Source organism: Melanerpes formicivorus, unplaced genomic scaffold (assembly GCF_026170545.1).
Source record: "Melanerpes formicivorus ecotype bairdi unplaced genomic scaffold, bMelFor1.0.p_v2 SCAF_89, whole genome shotgun sequence".
Lineage (NCBI taxonomy): Eukaryota > Metazoa > Chordata > Aves > Piciformes > Picidae > Melanerpes > Melanerpes formicivorus.
The window spans coordinates 2,492,016-2,507,815 of record NW_027142441.1 but is presented as its reverse complement, the minus strand read 5'-3'; the positions used below and the strand labels follow the sequence as shown (position 1 = coordinate 2,507,815).

At 61.1% G+C, this 15,800-nt stretch overlaps 1 protein-coding gene across 1 annotated transcript in view; it reads left to right on the top strand.

Moving 5' to 3' along the window:
* YES1 (YES proto-oncogene 1, Src family tyrosine kinase) overlaps positions 1-15,800 on the top strand; it is an 81,321-nt gene that overhangs the window by 29,011 nt on the left and 36,510 nt on the right. Inside the window, exon 2 of the mRNA XM_068165488.1 lies at positions 5,876-6,145. Coding sequence (XP_068021589.1) covers positions 5,884-6,145 — 262 coding nt within the window. The 5' untranslated portion in view covers positions 5,876-5,883. The remainder of the gene's footprint in view (positions 1-5,875; positions 6,146-15,800) is intronic.

Here is a 15,800-nt window from a genome sequence, read left to right as displayed (position 1 = left end):
CCAGCCTCTGCCCTGAGAAGCCCAAGCCCAGGTGGGCTTTGGTGCCTGCTGCAGCGCTGCCGTCCCAGGGGCAGCAGCAGTGCTCTCTGGATGGCAGCTGAGTTGTGTTGGCTGTGGCACCATCTTGGCAGGGAAATGGCTTCTTGTGGCAGAGCTTTGAAATAGTCTGGCTAGAGATTGTGACTACCTTTTAATGTGGGCTCCTGTGTGTGGAGCAGAGTGATTCTGCAGCTCTGATCGTTTGAATCCCTCCCTGCTCTCAGCTGCTGGAATACAGAAGAGAGATCCCTCAGGGCTGTGCATTTTGCATCAGCTGCCTTAGGTGCTGGCAGGTCTGCTGGCTGTACAGGGGCACAAGTTCTCTTCCACTATTTCTGGATGGGAGCAGTATGCCAGCCTCACCCAAAAGTCAGAGTAGAGCCTGAAAACAAACTGAAAGCAGGATTCCTGTTCAGCAGTGGGGAGGCTTTTCAGAGTGCGCTTCCACACTTGCCCCTGACACCTTCCCTGGCTTTGGAGGCTAGATGCAGCTCTCCCTGGCTGTCAGGCCATTCCCCCCAGCTGGGCTCTCTGCCTGCCATGCCTGGCCTTGGGTGCTTGAGTTTGGGTTTGGTTATTGTTGTTCCCCCCTGGGTGCCTTTTTGTGCTTTCTCTTGCCCACAGGGTGGGCAGCTCCCAGCTGCAGTGCAGCACAGCTGGAAGGCAGGGAGGTGGCTGACAACAGTCTGCTTTTGCAGATGCTTGAACAGCTTTGATGAGGAATCACAGAATGGTCTGGCTTGGAAGGGGCCTCCAGAGTTCATCCAGTCCAACTCTGCAGCCAGCAGGGACATCCTCCAGGAGGTCAGGGTGCCCAGGGCAAGGAAGCCTTTTCCAGGTGTATGACACTAAAGCCAGGCCGTGACAGTCGTGCTTGGAACAGCTCCTTCAGCTCTTGTCTGCCTTCCTTCCTCCTTTCAGAAGCCTTGGCTGGGACAGAGGGCTCAGCCCCCAGGCTGTTGTGATGTTCCAGCAATCATCCTTCTGCTGGATGTGATGAGCCCAGCTGGCAGCAGGCAGCCAGGAGCCGTTCAGTACTGACCCAGAATGCAAACCCTGAGAGGTGTTGCATCCACAGTCACCTCGGTGCCATTCACAAAGCAGGCCACACCTGCAGGACTTCTCTTGAGTGGCTGAGTCCTGAGTCTTCACCTGACTATGGACTGAGCTGCACACTGCTGGAGCAGAGCTCCTGCCAGCCAGGTGAGCAGGGCCTGCAGGGGGAGGCTCAGGCTCAGCTGTTGGTGCCAGTCTGAAGCTGTGGTTCCTGCAGACAGGCCATTGACTGGAACAGAGGTGGAACATCTCCTGCAGCTTGTAGCTCAGGAATACAAACTGTCCAGCTGAAGAGACATCTTGGTACTGCTTGGCTTTTCCTTCTCTGTGTGGAGTCCTCTGCTGTGCTGTTTGCTGAGCTGCAGCATCCTTAGCAACCCATCTGAGGTTCCTTCTGCTTCTGCCCAAACCAAAAGGTCCGAGAGTAGCCCCAGAGTGATTCCTTTAAGGTGATGTGCAGTCATGGCAGGAGCAGGGTGTGGGCTCTGGGGTCAGAAAGTTCAGGTTGGAGGTCAGTGGTAAGGAGAATGTTGCATTTCCTTTCCATGTCTTTGGGCCCAGGGGCAGCTGCAGAGTGCCAGCGCTGGCTTGCAGCGACTCCTCTGGGTAGAGCTGCCCAGAGCTGTGTGCTCAACACTCCAGCCCCACTCATTTGCATCCTTGCTTCCAGGCTTTGGGGCTTTTATGCTTCTTGCTTTATTTTCTCTTGCTTCTCCTGAGACCTTTCCTTCCAAGGTTAGGTTGCTTGCACTTCAGGTGCAGCGTGCCACCGAGCCTGGCAGGGCTGCTGCCACTCCTGGGGCGGCACTGAGGCCAGCAGAGCTCACTCCTCAAAATGCCCTGCTTGGTCCTGCTGAAAAGAGCAAACTTGGCAATTTATGACAGCCTGGAAAGTAGGAACCACAGCATGTGAGAAGAGCTGCAGAGCTTGGGAAACAGTGACAAAGACTTGGCAAGGAACCCAGGGAGGCTGGGATTCCATTAGGTGAAAAGAGGAATAGAAGCACAGAACAGCTCTGGTTGGGAGAGAGCTCCAAGCTCAGCCAGTCCAGCCCAAGGCTGCACTGCAGGCTCAGCACCAAACCATGTCCCTAAGCCCCAGGGCCACAGCTGCTGGAACACCCCCAGGGATGGGGACTGCAGCACTGCCCTGGGCAGCCTCTGCCAATGGCTGAGATCCCTTCCAGGGCAGAAACATTTCCTGAGCTCCAGCCTGAGCCTCCCCTGGGGCAGCTTGGAGCCATTGCCTCTGCTCCTGTCCCTTGCCACCAAGGAGCAGAGGCTGTCCCCTCCTCACTCCAACCTCCCTACTGCATCAGAGAATGAACCAGGTTGTGAGAGACCTCCAAGATGATCAAGTCCAACCAATCAGCCAACCCTAACTAATCAACCAGGCCATGGTAGTCTTGTCTTAAACACCTCCAGGGATGGGGACTCCACCATCTCCCTGGGCAGCACATCCCAATGGCCAATCTCTCTGTGAAGAACTTCTTCCTCACCTCCAGCCTAAACCTCCCCTGGCACAGCTTCAGACTGTGTCCTCTTGTTCTGGTGCTGCTTGCCTGGGAGAAGAGACCAACCCCCACCTGGCTACAACCTCCCTTCAGGGAGTTGTAGAGGGCAATGAGGTCACCCCTGAGCCTCCTCTTCTCCAGGCTAAGCAACCCCAGCTCCCTCAGCCTCTCCTCACAGGGCTGTGCTCCAGACCCCTCCCCAGCTTTCTTGCCCTTCTCTGGACACCTTCCAGCAAGTCAACCTCCTTCCCAACCTGAGGAGCCCAGAACTGGACACAGGACTCAAGGTGTGGCCTAACCAGTGCTGAGCACAGGGCACAATGACCTCCCTGCTCCTGCTGGCCACACTGTTCCTGATGCAGGCCAGGATGCCATTGGCCCTCTTGGCTGCCTGGGCACACTGCTGGCTCATGTTCTGCTGCTGTCAACCAGTACCCCCAGGTCCCTCTCTGCCTGGCTGCTCTCAGCTACTCTGACCCCAGCCTGTAGCACTGCCTGGGGTTGCTGTGGCCAATGTGCAGCACCTGGCACTTGGATGTGTTCAATCTCCTGCCCTTGGCCTCTGCCCATCTGTCCAGCCTGTCCAGGTCCCTCTGCAGAGCCTCTCTACCCTCCAGCAGATCAACTCCTGCCCCCAGCTTGGTGTCATCAGCAAATTTACTGCTGATGGACTCCATGCCCTCATCCAGATCATCAATGAAGATGTTAAAGAGCACAGGGCCCAGCACTGCTCCCTGGGGCACACCACTGGTGCCTGGCTGCCAGCTGGCTGTGGCACCATTCACCACCACTCTCTGGGCTCAGCCTCCAGCCAGTTCCTAACCCAGCTCAGAGTGCTGCTGTCCCAGCCAGGGGCTGACAGCTGTCTTAGGGAGCTGCAGAGAGCAATGAGGTCTCCCTCAGCCTCTTCTCCAGCCTGAACACCCCCAGCTCCCTCAGCCCCTCCTTGTAGCCCAGGTGCTCCAAGCCCTTCTCCAGCCTCTGGAACATCTCCTGTGAGCACAGCTGAGGGAGCTGGGGCTGGGAGCAGAGGAGCCTGAGGGCTGCCCTCACTGCTGGGGATAAAGCTGTGCAGGGCTGGAGCCAGGCTCTGCTCAGGGATGGCCAAGGACAGCACTGGGGGCACTGGGGGCAAGCTGGAGCAGAGGAGGAGCCACAGGAACAGGAGGGGAAACTTTGTCCCTGTGAGGGTGCCAGAGCCTGGAGCAGGCTGCCCAGAGAGGCTGTGGAGTCTCCTGCTCTGGAGACTTTCCACCCCCACCTGGATGTGTTCTGTGTGCCCTGCCCTGGGTGCCCTGCTCTGGCAGGGGGTTGGGCTGGAGGCTCTCTGGAGGTCCCTTCCAGCCCCTGCTGTTCTGTAACACAGGGGAGTTCCAGCTGGGGAGCAGAGCAGCATCGCTGTGCCTTTGGTCCCTGCCGGGCAGAGCAGGCTTGGTAGGCCTCCAGCAAGGCCACTCCTAACCCCCCCGGTGCGCTGCAGTGATCCGAGCCAGCAGGGGAGCCCTGGAGTCCCAGAGCCAGCTGCTGCGGGGCCTGCAGTGCTGCCTGCAGACACCACGGCGTGGCTCTGCTGCCCTGCCCTGCCCTGCCCTGCCCTGCCCTGCCCAGCCCTGCCCCGCCCTGCCCCCCTCCTCCCCCCGCTGCCCTGCCCCTCCTCCCCCCGCTGCCCTGTCCCTCCCCCCGCTGCGCTGCCCCTCCCCCCCCCCGCTGCGCTGCCCCTCCCCCCCCCGCTGCGCTGCCCCTCCCCCCCCCGCTGCGCTGCCCCCCCCCCCCGCTGCCCTGTCCCTCCCCCCGCTGCCCTGCCCCTCCTCCCCCCGCTGCCCTGCCCCTCCTCCCCCCCGCTGCCCTGCCCCTCCTCCCCCCGCTGCCCTGCCCCTCCTCCCCCCGCTGCCCTGCCCCTCCTCCCCCCGCTGCCCTGCCCCTCCTCCCCCCGCTGCCCTGCCCCTCCTCCCCCCGCCGCCCTGCCCCTCCCCCCCCCGCCGCCCTGCCCCTCCCCCCCCGCCGCCCTGCCCCTCCTCCCCCCTGCCGCCCTGCCCCTCCCCCCCCGCTGCCGTGCCCCTCCTCCCCCCTGCTGCCCTGCCCTGCCCCTCCCCCCCGCCGCCCTGCCCCTCCCCCCCGAGCCGCCCCAGCAGCAGGGAGCTCGCTGGGGGCTCGCTGGGGGCTCCCTGCACACGCAGCCTGCTCCTCTGGGGGAGCCTGGGGCAGGGCCCCGTGGCCTGAGCTCAGCTGTGTGAGTGTCAACGAGGCCAAGGGCCTGGCCCTGCCCTTGGCTCACAACAGCCCCTGGAGTGCCCCAGGCTGGGGCAGAGTGGCTGCAAACTGCCCAGCAGAGAAAGCCCAGGGGGTGCCCTGCTGGCTGAGAAGCTGTCTCACTGCAAGAAGGACACTGAGGTGCTGAAGGGCATCCAGAGAAGGGCAGTAAAGCTGGGGAAAGGTCTGGAGAGCAGGGCTGGGGGCCGGGGGGTGTTCAGCCTGGAGCAGAGGAGGCTGAGGGAGACCTCATTGCTCTCTGCAGCTCCCTGGAAGGAGGTGGCAGTGGGGTGGGGGTTGGGCTCTGCTCCCTAGCCTCAGGTGACAGAAGGAGAGGAAATGGCCTGGAGTTGTGCCAGGGGAGGCTGAGGTTGGAGATGAGGGAAAAATCCTTTGCTGCAGGAGTGGTTAGGGCCTGGCAGAGGCTGCCCAGGGAGGTGGTGGAGTCCCCATCCCTGTTCAGAGAGCTGTGGCCATGGCACCTGGGGGCAGGGTTTGGTGGCCGTGGTGGTGCTGGGTTGAAGGGTACTTAGTCTTAAAGGTCTGTTCCAAGCAAAACAGTTCTGTGGTTCTGAGTTTGTTCTGCTCCTGTCCCTGCCCTGGGCTGCCCCAGGCTTGGTGAGTTGTTTGGGGGCTGGCAGTGCAGGGCAGGGCCCTGCTGCAGAGGCCTGAAGGGAAGCAGGAGTGCCTCAGTGATTCTGCTGCTGGCGCTGGCTTTGGCTGGCTGGCCTCCTGCTCTTTGCTCCTTTTTACTGTCTCACCATCTCCAGCCCAGCAGGGAGCTGGGCTGAGCAACCACCCCCATGTGCTGGTGGGGTGTGGTGTTGTCAAGGGCCAGAGTTAGGTCATCCCTGGCCTGTGAGTGACCTGGGCTTTGTGTGCAGCCCTTCCCCGTGCAAGGAGGCAGCAGGGGCTGGGGGCTGCCCGGGGGTTCAAACCCAATCAGTAATCTGGGGAGTCTTTGTGTTAGCAAAGCTCAGGAGGTGCACTCATTCTCTTCCCTTTCCTCCTCACAGGAGCAGCCATGGGGTGCATCAAAAGCAAAGAAGAGAAGGGTGCAGGCCTGAAGTACAGAGCTGAGAGCGCCCCCGAGCCGGTCAGCCACGGCAGCCACTTCGGCTCCGACTCCAGCCAGGCCTCGCAGTCGCCAGCAGCGAAGGGATCAGCAGTCAACTTCAACAGCCATTCCATGACTCCTTTTGGAGGGCCCTCAGGAATGACACCCTTTGGAGGAGCATCCTCTTCATTTTCAGCTGTGCCAACTCCATATCCCAGCACTCTAACAGGTAAGTGTCACAGCAGCTGATGCTGCCACTGCCGCTCACAGAACCACAGCGTGGCTCAGGCTGGAAGGGACCTCACAGGTCATCTTCTCCAACCCCTCTGCCAGGGCAGGGACAGCTCTGAACTAAACTTGGCTACCCAAGGCCTCATCCAGCCTGGCTTTGAACCACCCCCAGGGAGGAGGCAGCCACAGCCTCCCTGGGCAGCCTGTGCCAGAGCCTCACCATCCTTGTACTGAAGAGCTTCTTCCTCAGCTCCACTCTAACCCTGCTCTGCCTCAGCCTCAGACCCTTCCCCCTTGTCTCATGATACCCTCAGGAGAAGTCCCTCTGCAGCCTTCCTGCAGGATCCCTTCAGGCACTCAAAGGCAGCTCTGAGGTCCCCTGGAGCCTTCTCCTCTGCAGGCTGCACAGCCCCAGCTCCCTCAGCCTGTGCTCACAGCAGAGCTGCTCCAGCCCTGGGATGCTCTGCACCACTGCCAGCTCTGTGTCCTTCTCTTATTGTTGTTGCTGCTAGGAAAGCTTAAAAGTGGTATTCCAAACACCACCTGGCCACAGCAGCCAGTTCCCAGTGTACAGCCAGCAGCCTCTGCTGCTCAGTTCACCCCATGATCACTAGTGCCTGACACTTGGCAGGGGCTCATGTCTGGGCAGTTGTGTCTTGGAGGTGATTTTAGCATCCCAGAGGAACTGAAGGCTTTCTAAAGGCAGTAAGGGAAATGGTTGCTAATGCTGTGTTAGGAATTGCAGGCTGCTGAAGGAGTGCCTGTGAGAAGGGCTTTAACATGTGGAGAGAGGTGCAAAATGAGAGCCACTTCAGGAGCTGGAGCTTGGAAGCTGCTCTTCAGACTTGTTAGCTGTGAGTTCCTTTGGTGCAACGCTGAATCTGTTCATCTCTGCAGCTGCAGGGGTTCTGCTCTGGGGGGCAGGGCAGGAGGGCTCCCAGGGGTGGGGTCAGTTCAGCAGCAAACAGAACATGCCCAAATCCAATGGAGAAGGCACCAAGAGCTGCTCAGGTGACTGAGAGCCTCTGAAGAGGCAGCAATGGACAGGCATCTGCACACTGGCTGTTGTAAACTCCCCTTTATCACAGAGTCTTGAAACATCCCTGGAAAGGCATTGGCCCTGTGCAGGCTGGCTGCAGGCTTTGCAGGAACCACAGAGCTCTTCCTTCTCTGAGAGTAACAGAGGAGAGAGAGAGCTGTGAAGGCTTTGCAGAGACCCTTCCCCTCACGTGGGCAATGGTCACTCTAGCTCTGGTGTCGCCACAGAGCTCTCATGTTAGCACAGGCACAGTCCCTGCACATTTGCTTTGTTGTGGCACTGCTCACAAGCTTTTAAACACCAGAGATTGGGCATCCCTGGTAAACCTCTGTGGCTTTGCCACCAGGGAATAGCATAGCATAGCATAGAATAGAATAGACCAGGTTGGAAGAGACCTTCAAGATCATCATGTCCAACCTATCATCCAACACCACCTAATCAACTGACCCATGGCACCAAGCACCCCATTCAGTTTCCTCCTGAACACCTCCAGTGATGGTGACTCCACCACCTCCCTGGGCAGCACATCCCAATGGCCAATCACTCTGTGTGGAACTTCCTCCTAACCTCCAGCCTGAACCTCCCCTGGCGCAGCCTGAGACTGTGTCCTCTTGTTCTGGTACTGGCTGCCTGGGAGAAGAGACCAACCCCCTCCTGGCTACAACCTCCCTTCAGGGAGTTGTAGAGAGCAAGAAGGTCTCCCCTGAGCCTCCTCTTCTCCAGGCTAAGCAACCCCAGCTCCCTCAGCCTCTCCTCACAGGGCTGTGTTCCAAGCCCCTCACCAACTTTGTTGCCCTTCTCTGGACTCGTTCCAGCATCTCAACCTCCTTCCTAACCTGAGGAGCCCAGAACTGGACACAGGACTCAAGGTGTGGCCTCAGCAGTGCTGAGCACAGGGCACAATGACCTCCCTGCTCCTGCTGGCCACACTCTTCCTGATGCAGGCCAGGATGCCATTGGCCCTCTTGGCTGCCTGGGCACACTGCAGGCTCATGTTCAGCCTACCATCAACCAGCACCCCCAGGTCCCTCTCTGCCTGGCTGCTCTCAGCCACTCTGCCCCCAGCCTGTAGCACTGCCTGGGGTTGCTGTGGCCAATGTGCAGAACCTGGCACTTGGATGTGTTCAATCTCCTGCCCTTGGCCTCTGCCCATCTGCCCAGCCTGTCCAGGTCCCGCTGCAGAGCCTTTACCCTCCATAGGGGAACTGTTAGGTGGTGTGGCTTTAAGCACAGCCAGGCCCCACACAGCCCTGCACACAGCTGCCCCCACCCCTCACAGAGTCACAGAGCTCCCCCAGCCCACTCCTCAGCCCAGCACTGAGAGGTCAACACTAAACCATGTCCCTCCCCCAGCAGGATGGGTGGCAAATCTGGGAGCAGACTGCAACCCCCTTAGGGTGAGAAAAGGAGAATTGAACAGGGCAATGCAAAGAGCAAAGGGAGGAATTGCAAGGTGCCTGCAGTCTGGTGAAGTCCCTGCTGACTGGAGAAGGGAAACAGCAGCCCCATCTTCAACAGGGGAAAAAGGAAGAGCCCAGAAGCTGCAGGCCAGTCAGTCTGGCCTCTGCCTGGCAGGGTCCTGGAGCAGATCCTCCTGAAGCCCTTGCTGAGGCCTATGGCAAATGAAGCAGAGGTGATTGGTGGTAACCAGCAGGGCTTCAGCAAGGGCAAACCCTGCCTGGTGAACATGATGGAGGCACAGCACCAGTGGACAAGGGAAGAGCAACTGATGGCATCTCCCTGGGCTTGTGCAAAGCACTGAGCCTGCCCCACCTGACAAACTGGAACAGCATGGACTGGAGGGGAGGCCACTGGCTGGGTAAGGAAGTGGCTGGATGGCTGCACTCAGAGTTGTGGTCAATGGCTCAGAGTCCCAATGCAGAGCAGTGGCAAATGGTGTCCCTCAGGGGTCAGTGCTGGGAGCAGTGCTGTGGAACAGCTTTGTCAGGGCCATGGGCAGTGGCACTGAGGCTCCCTCAGCAAGGCTGAGATGACACCAAGCTGTGTGCTCTGGCTGCACACTGGAGGGAAGGATCCACGATGCAATAGAGTTTAAGATCCTCAGGGCAACTAGGAGGAGTATCCCAAGCTTACAGCCCTGGACTTCAGGCATGCAGACTTTGATCACTTCAGGGATCTGCTGGCCAAAGCATTGTGGGACAAAGCCCTAGAGGGAAGAGGGGCCCAGGGCAGCTGGGCATTGTTCAAGGACCACCTTCCCCATGCCCAGGAGCAAAGTATACCCACAAAGAGGAAAGCAGGAGAGAATGCTGGGAGACCTGCCTGGGTGAGCAAGGAGCTCCTGGACATCCTGGCACACAAAAAGGAACTCTACAAGGAGGGGAAGAGAGGAGAGCTGGAATGGGGGCATGGAAGGGAGCTGCCCAAGCAGCAAGAGCCCTGGTTAGAAAAGCTAAAGCTCAGTTAGAAGTCAATCCAGCCAGGGAGACCCAGGGGAGCAGTAAACATTCCTATAGGTATAGTAAGGGTGAAAAGAAGCCTGGGGAAGGTGTGGGCCCCTCAGAAAGCAAACAGCTGAGCTAGTGACAAGTGCCATGGAGAAGGCTGAGGTGCTCAAGGACTTCCTTACCTCAGTCTTCACTGGCAAGGGCTCCAGCCACGCTCCCAGAGTGATGGAAGATGATGGCAGGGACTGGAGGAAGAAACTGCTCCTGGTGAGTGAAGCTCAGGTTGTGACCTGAAGAACTTGAGAGTGTTCAATCCATGGGATCCAATGGGACCCAGCCAGGGGTGCTGAGGGAGCTGGGGAGGAGGTTGCTAAAGCATTCTCCATTCTATTCCAGAAGCCCTGGCAGTCTGGGGAGGTCCTCACTGACTGGAAAAGGGGCAACATAACTCCCAGTGTCAAGAAGGGAAAGAGGGATGACCCAGGGGACTACAGGCCAGGCAGTCTCACCTCTGTGCCTGCTAAGCTCATGGAGCAGAGCCTCCTGCAGGCACTGCTGAGGCAGAAGAATAGCAAAGAGGTGACTGGGCACAAGCAGCAGGGCTGCACCAAGGGCAAATCCTGCCTGACAAACCTGGTGGCCTTCTGTGAGAAGGTCACAACATCAAGAGATGAAGGCTGAGCAGCTGACCTCATTGACCTGAGCAAAGCCTTCAACCACATCCTGGTCTCCAAGCTGGGCTCCATAGAGGGACCACTCAGTGGGTACAGACCTGGCTTGAGGGCTGCACCCAAAGGGTGGCTGGCAATGGTCCATGGCCAAGTGGAGGCCAGGGACAAGTGGAGCCCCTCAGGGCTCAGTCCTGGGACCAGGCTTGTTTAACATCTCTGTTGGTGCCATGGAGAGTGGCACTGAGGCTCCCTCAGCCCCAAGCTGTGTGGTGCAGCAGGCAGCTGGAGGGAAGGATCCATCCAGAGGGACCTGGACAGGCTGCAGAGCTGGGCCCAGGACAACCTCAGGAGGTTCAACAAGACCAAGGGCAAGGTCCTGCAGCTGGGGCAGGGCAATCCCAGGCACTGATCCAGGCTGGGCAGGGACTGGCTGGAGAACAGCCCTGGAGAAAAGGCCTTGGGGGTGCTGGGGGAGGAGAAGCTCAGCAGGAGCCAGCAGGGAGCACTTGCAGCCCAGAGAGCCAAGCAGAGCCTGGGCTGCAGCAAGAGAAGTGTGGCCAGCAGGGCCAGGGAGGGGATTCTGCCCCTCTGCTCCACTCTGCTGAGACCACAGCTGCAGCTCTGGGGCCAGCTCTGGAGCTGCCCTGCCTGAGCTGCCCTGCCTGAGCTGCCCTGCCTGAGCTGCCCTGCCTGGGCTGCCCTGCCTGGGCTGCCCTGCCTGAGCTGCCCTGTCTGGGCTGCCCTGCCTGCGCTGCCTTGCCTGGGCTGCCCTGTCTGGGCTGTCCTGGCTGTGTTCCCTGCCCCCTTCCTGTGAACAGAGACTCCTATCCTAGCCAAACCCAGGCCCTCATCCACTCCTTGTTCTGTGCCACCTCTGGCCTGCCCAGAAGGTAGCTAGCAGTCAGCATCATGCAGGTCCTTGCCCAAATGAAATGCCTTGCAGTACAGGTTGGATCTCCACCCTCCTGCAGCACCCAGCAGCTGCTCCTAGCTGCCCATGGAGGGATTTGCCTTTGCCAGAAGCAGGACTGGCCCTGCCCATCCTGAGCTGTTCTCCAGGGCACCACAGGGCTCTGTCCCTCTGCAGCAGTTGGGAGTGGCCAGGCCCTCACCTGCTTCCAGGGAGCATCTGCCCTGCCTCAACCCTGTGCCAGCTCTGGGTCCCTGCTTTGGGTGAACATATTCAGAGATGAAATAGCATCAGAATTCTTCTTTATTGCTCCTCATGCCTGAAACCTTCATCTGCTTCCCCAGTCTTGATGTGTTTCTGTGTTGGGATGGTGCCTGGCTCTGGGCAGCAGGGAGGGGGCTACTGGCATATCTCCTCTAAGGAGCTTCCAGAACTCCCCCAGCTGCAGGCTGGAGCCACCTCTGGCCAAGGCCAAGGCATTCAGCACCTCTGATAACACTGGAGAGGGGAAAGCTGCTTGTCTGGGGAGCTCTAGTCCTGCTGGAGCCATGTGGATGCCCAGGGCAGTGAGGAAGGAGCAGGGAGGCATTGCTGGAGCAGCTGTGGGAGAAGGCAGCTGAGCCTTGCAACCCCTAGAGATCAGTGCTGGAGGAGAGCCCTGCCTGCAGCCTGTGGAGGAGCCCTGCTGGAGCAGGCACTGCTCCTGAAGGAGTCCACAGCTCTGAGCCCCATCTGGAGCAGTCTGCTGCTGCAAGGATCACAGAACACTTCCAGCTGGGAGAGAGCTCCAAGCTCAGCCAGTCCAACCCAAGGCTGCACTGCAGGCTCAGCACCAAACCATGTCCCTGAGCCCCAGGGCCACAGCTGCTGGAACACCCCCAGGGATGGGGACTCCAGCACTGCCCTGGGCAGCCTCTGCCAATGGCTGAGATCCCTTCCAGGGCAGAAACATTTCCTGAGCTCCAGCCTGAGCCTCCCCTGGGGCAGCTTGGAGCCATTGCCTCTGCTCCTGTCCCTTGGCACCAAGGAGCAGAGGCTGTCCCCTCCTCACTCCAACCTCCCTGCAGGGAGCTGCAGAGAGCAAGGAGCTCTCCCTCAGCCTCCTCTTCTCCAGCCTGAACACCCCCAGCTCCCTCAGCCCTCCTCTAGCCCAGGGGCTCCAGGCCCTTCTCCAGCCTGGCTGCCCTGCTCTGGACAGGCTCCAGCCCCTCAGTGTCCTTCCTGCAGGGAGGGCCCAGAGCTGAGCACAGCACTCGAGGTGTGGCCTCCCCAGTGCTGAGCACAGGGGATGGTCACCTCCTGTCCCTGCTGCCCACCCTGCTTCTGACCCAGGCCAGGCTGCCATTGGCTTCCTTGGCCCCCTGGGCACTGCTGGCTCCTGGTCAGTGGCTGCCAACCAACACCCCCAGGTCCCTCTCCAAGCTGCAGCTTTCCACCCACACATCCCCAGGTCTGGAGCTCCCCATGGGGTTGTGGTGACCCAGGTGCAGGACCTGGCCCTTGGCCTTGTTGAACTTCATCTAATGAGCCTTGGCCATGGCTCTCACCTGAACAGACCCTGCTGTAAGGCTCCCTGCCCGCTAGCAGAGGGACACAGCCACCCAACTTGGTGCCACCTGCAGACTCCTGAGGCTGCCTCCATGCCCTCACCCAGACCAGTGACAAAGACACTAAAGAGCACAGCCCCAGCCCTGGGGACACCACTGGTGGCTGAGTCCCAGCCAGGTTCAGTTCCATTTCCACCCCTCTCTGGGCATCAGCCAGGTTGTGAGCCAGGGCAGAGGGCACTGAGCCAAGTCTTGTGCCAGCAGTTTCTGTAGGAGAACCTGGGGCAGTGTCAGAGGCTTTGCTGAAGTCCAGCAGACAATGTGCAGGCCCTTCCCTCCTCCCCTAGCCAGGTCACTTGCTGTAGGAGGTCAGAGCAGCCCCCAGGAGCTGCCTTTCATAGCCCCCTGCTGCTTGGCCCTGCTTTTCAGGGTGTCTGTGTGTGCCCTGCTGCATGACCTTGCCTGGCACCCAGCTCAGGCTGTCAGGCCTGGGGTTCCCTGGCTTCTCTTCTCAGCTATTCTTGTAGCTGGTATCAGCTGTGCTGGCCTGCAGTCCCTGGGACCTGCCTGGGGAGCCAGCACTGCTGCCAGCTCCTGAGGCAGCCCTGCTGGCTCCCATCCTGTCCCCACAGAGCTGTGCACACCTCAGTGGCACAACAGGTCACTGATCATTTCCTCCTGGCCTGTGGGAGCTGCTTGCTGCTCCCCATCCCTGTCTCCCTGCTGCACCACTGCTGTGAGGGCAGCTGCTGGGCTGGTGCAGAGTGCAGGACTCCTTAGCTGACAACTCCCTAGCTGCACAGAGCAAAGCAACCCCATTCCATGGGAGCCAAGAGCATCCTCCTCAGCTGGCACCCTGGGGCTGGCCCATGCTGCAGGGACACCTCCTGGGCATGCTGGCACCTCCCTGGGGAAGGTTTGAGCCTGTCCCTGTGCTTGGGTTTCACTGGCTGAAGGGATTGAGAACACAGAGCCCCTCTGAGCTAGGCTGGGCTTTGGTGCAGGGCTGCTGTTGGGAGGTGCTGAGGGCTGCTGCTGGGAGGTGCTCAGGGCTGCTGCTGGGAGGTGCTGAGGGCTGCTGCTGGGAGGTGCTCAGGGCTGCTGCTGGGAGATGCTCAGGGCTGCTGCTGGGAGGGTGCTGAGGGCTGCTGCTGGGGGTGCTCAGGGCTGCTGCTGGGGAGGTGCTCAGGGCTGCTGCTGGGAGGGTGCTCAGGGCTGCTGCTGGGGAGGTGCTCAGGGCTGCTGCTGGGAGGTGCTGAGGGCTGCTGCTGGGAGGTGCTCAGGGCTGCTGCTGGGAGGTGCTGAGGGCTGCTGCTGGGAGGTGCTGAGGGCTGCTGCTGGGAGGTGCTCAGGGCTGCTGCTGGGAGGTGCTCAGGGCTGCTGCTGGGAGGTGCTCAGGGCTGCTGCTGGGAGGGTGCTCAGGGCTGCTGCTGGGAGGGTGCTCAGGGCTGCTGCTGGGGAGATGCTCAGGGCTGCTGCTGGGGAGATGCTCAGGGCTGCTGCTGGGAGGGTGCTCAGAGCTGCTGCTGGGAGGTGCTCAGGGCTGCTGCTGGGGAGATGCTCAGGGCTGCTGCTGGGGAGGTGCTGAGGGCTGCTGCTGGGAGGTGCTCAGGGCTGCTGCTGGGAGGGTGCTCAGGGCTGCTGCTGGGGAGGTGCTCAGGGCTGCTGCTGGGAGGGTGCTCAGGGCTGCTGCTGGGGAGGTGCTCAGGGCTGCTGCTGGGAGGGTGCTCAGGGCTGCTGCTGGGAGGTGCTCAGGGCTGCTGCTGGGAGGGTGCTCAGGGCTGCTGCTGGGAGGTGCTCAGGGCTGCTGCTGGGAGGTGCTGAGGGCTGCTGCTGGGAGGTGCTGAGGGCTGCTGCTGGGAGGTGCTCAGGGCTGCTGCTGGGAGGTGCTCAGGGCTGCTGCTGGGAGGTGCTCAGGGCTGCTGCTGGGAGGGTGCTCAGGGCTGCTGCTGGGAGGGTGCTGAGGGCTGCTGCTGGGAGGTGCTCAGGGCTGCTGCTGGGGAGATGCTCAGGGCTGCTGCTGGGAGGTGCTGAGGGCTGCTGCTGGGGAGATGCTCAGGGCTGCTGCTGGGGAGGTGCTCAGGGCTGCTGCTGGGAGGGTGCTCAGGGCTGCTGCTGGGAGGTGCTCAGGGCTGCTGCTGGGAGGTGCTCAGGGCTGCTGCTGGGGAGGTGCTGAGGGCTGCTGCTGGGAGGGTGCTCAGGGCTGCTGCTGGGAGGTGCTCAGGGCTGCTGCTGGGAGGGTGCTCAGGGCTGCTGCTGGGAGGTGCTCAGGGCTGCTGCTGGGGAGGTGCTCAGGGCTGCTGCTGGGAGGTGCTCAGGGCTGCTGCTGGGAGGGTGCTCAGAGCTGCTGCTGGGAGGTGCTCAGGGCTGCTGCTGGGGAGATGCTCAGGGCTGCTGCTGGGGAGGTGCTCAGGGCTGCTGCTGGGAGGGTGCTCAGGGCTGCTGCTGGGAGGTGCTCAGGGCTGCTGCTGGGAGGTGCTCAGGGCTGCTGCTGGGGAGGTGCTGAGGGCTGCTGCTGGGAGGTGCTCAGGGCTGCTGCTGGGAGGTGCTCAGGGCTGCTGCTGGGAGGGTGCTCAGGGCTGCTGCTGGGAGGGTGCTGAGGGCTGCTGCTGGGAGGGTGCTGAGGGCTGCTGCTGGGAGGGTGCTGAGGGCTGCTGCTGGGAGGTGCTCAGGGCTGCTGCTGGGAGGTGCTGAGGGCTGCTGCTGGGAGGTGCTCAGGGCTGCTGCTGGGAGGTGCTGAGGGCTGCTGCTGGGGAGGTGCTCAGGGCTGCTGCTGGGGAGGTGCTCAGGGCTGCTGCTGGGAGATGCTCAGGGCTGCTGCTGGGGAGATGCTCAGGGCTGCTGCTGGGGAGATGCTCAGGGCTGCTGCTGGGGAGATGCTCAGGGCTGCTGCTGGGGGTGCTCAGGGCTGCTGCTGGGGAGATGCTCAGGGCTGCTGCTGGGAGGTGCTCAGGGCTGCTGCTGGGAGATGCTCAGGGCTGCTGCTGGGAGATGCTCAGGGCTGCTGCTGGGGAGGTGCTCAGGGTTGCTGCTGGGGAGGTGCTCAGGGCTGCTGCAGGGAGGTGCTCAGGGCTGCTG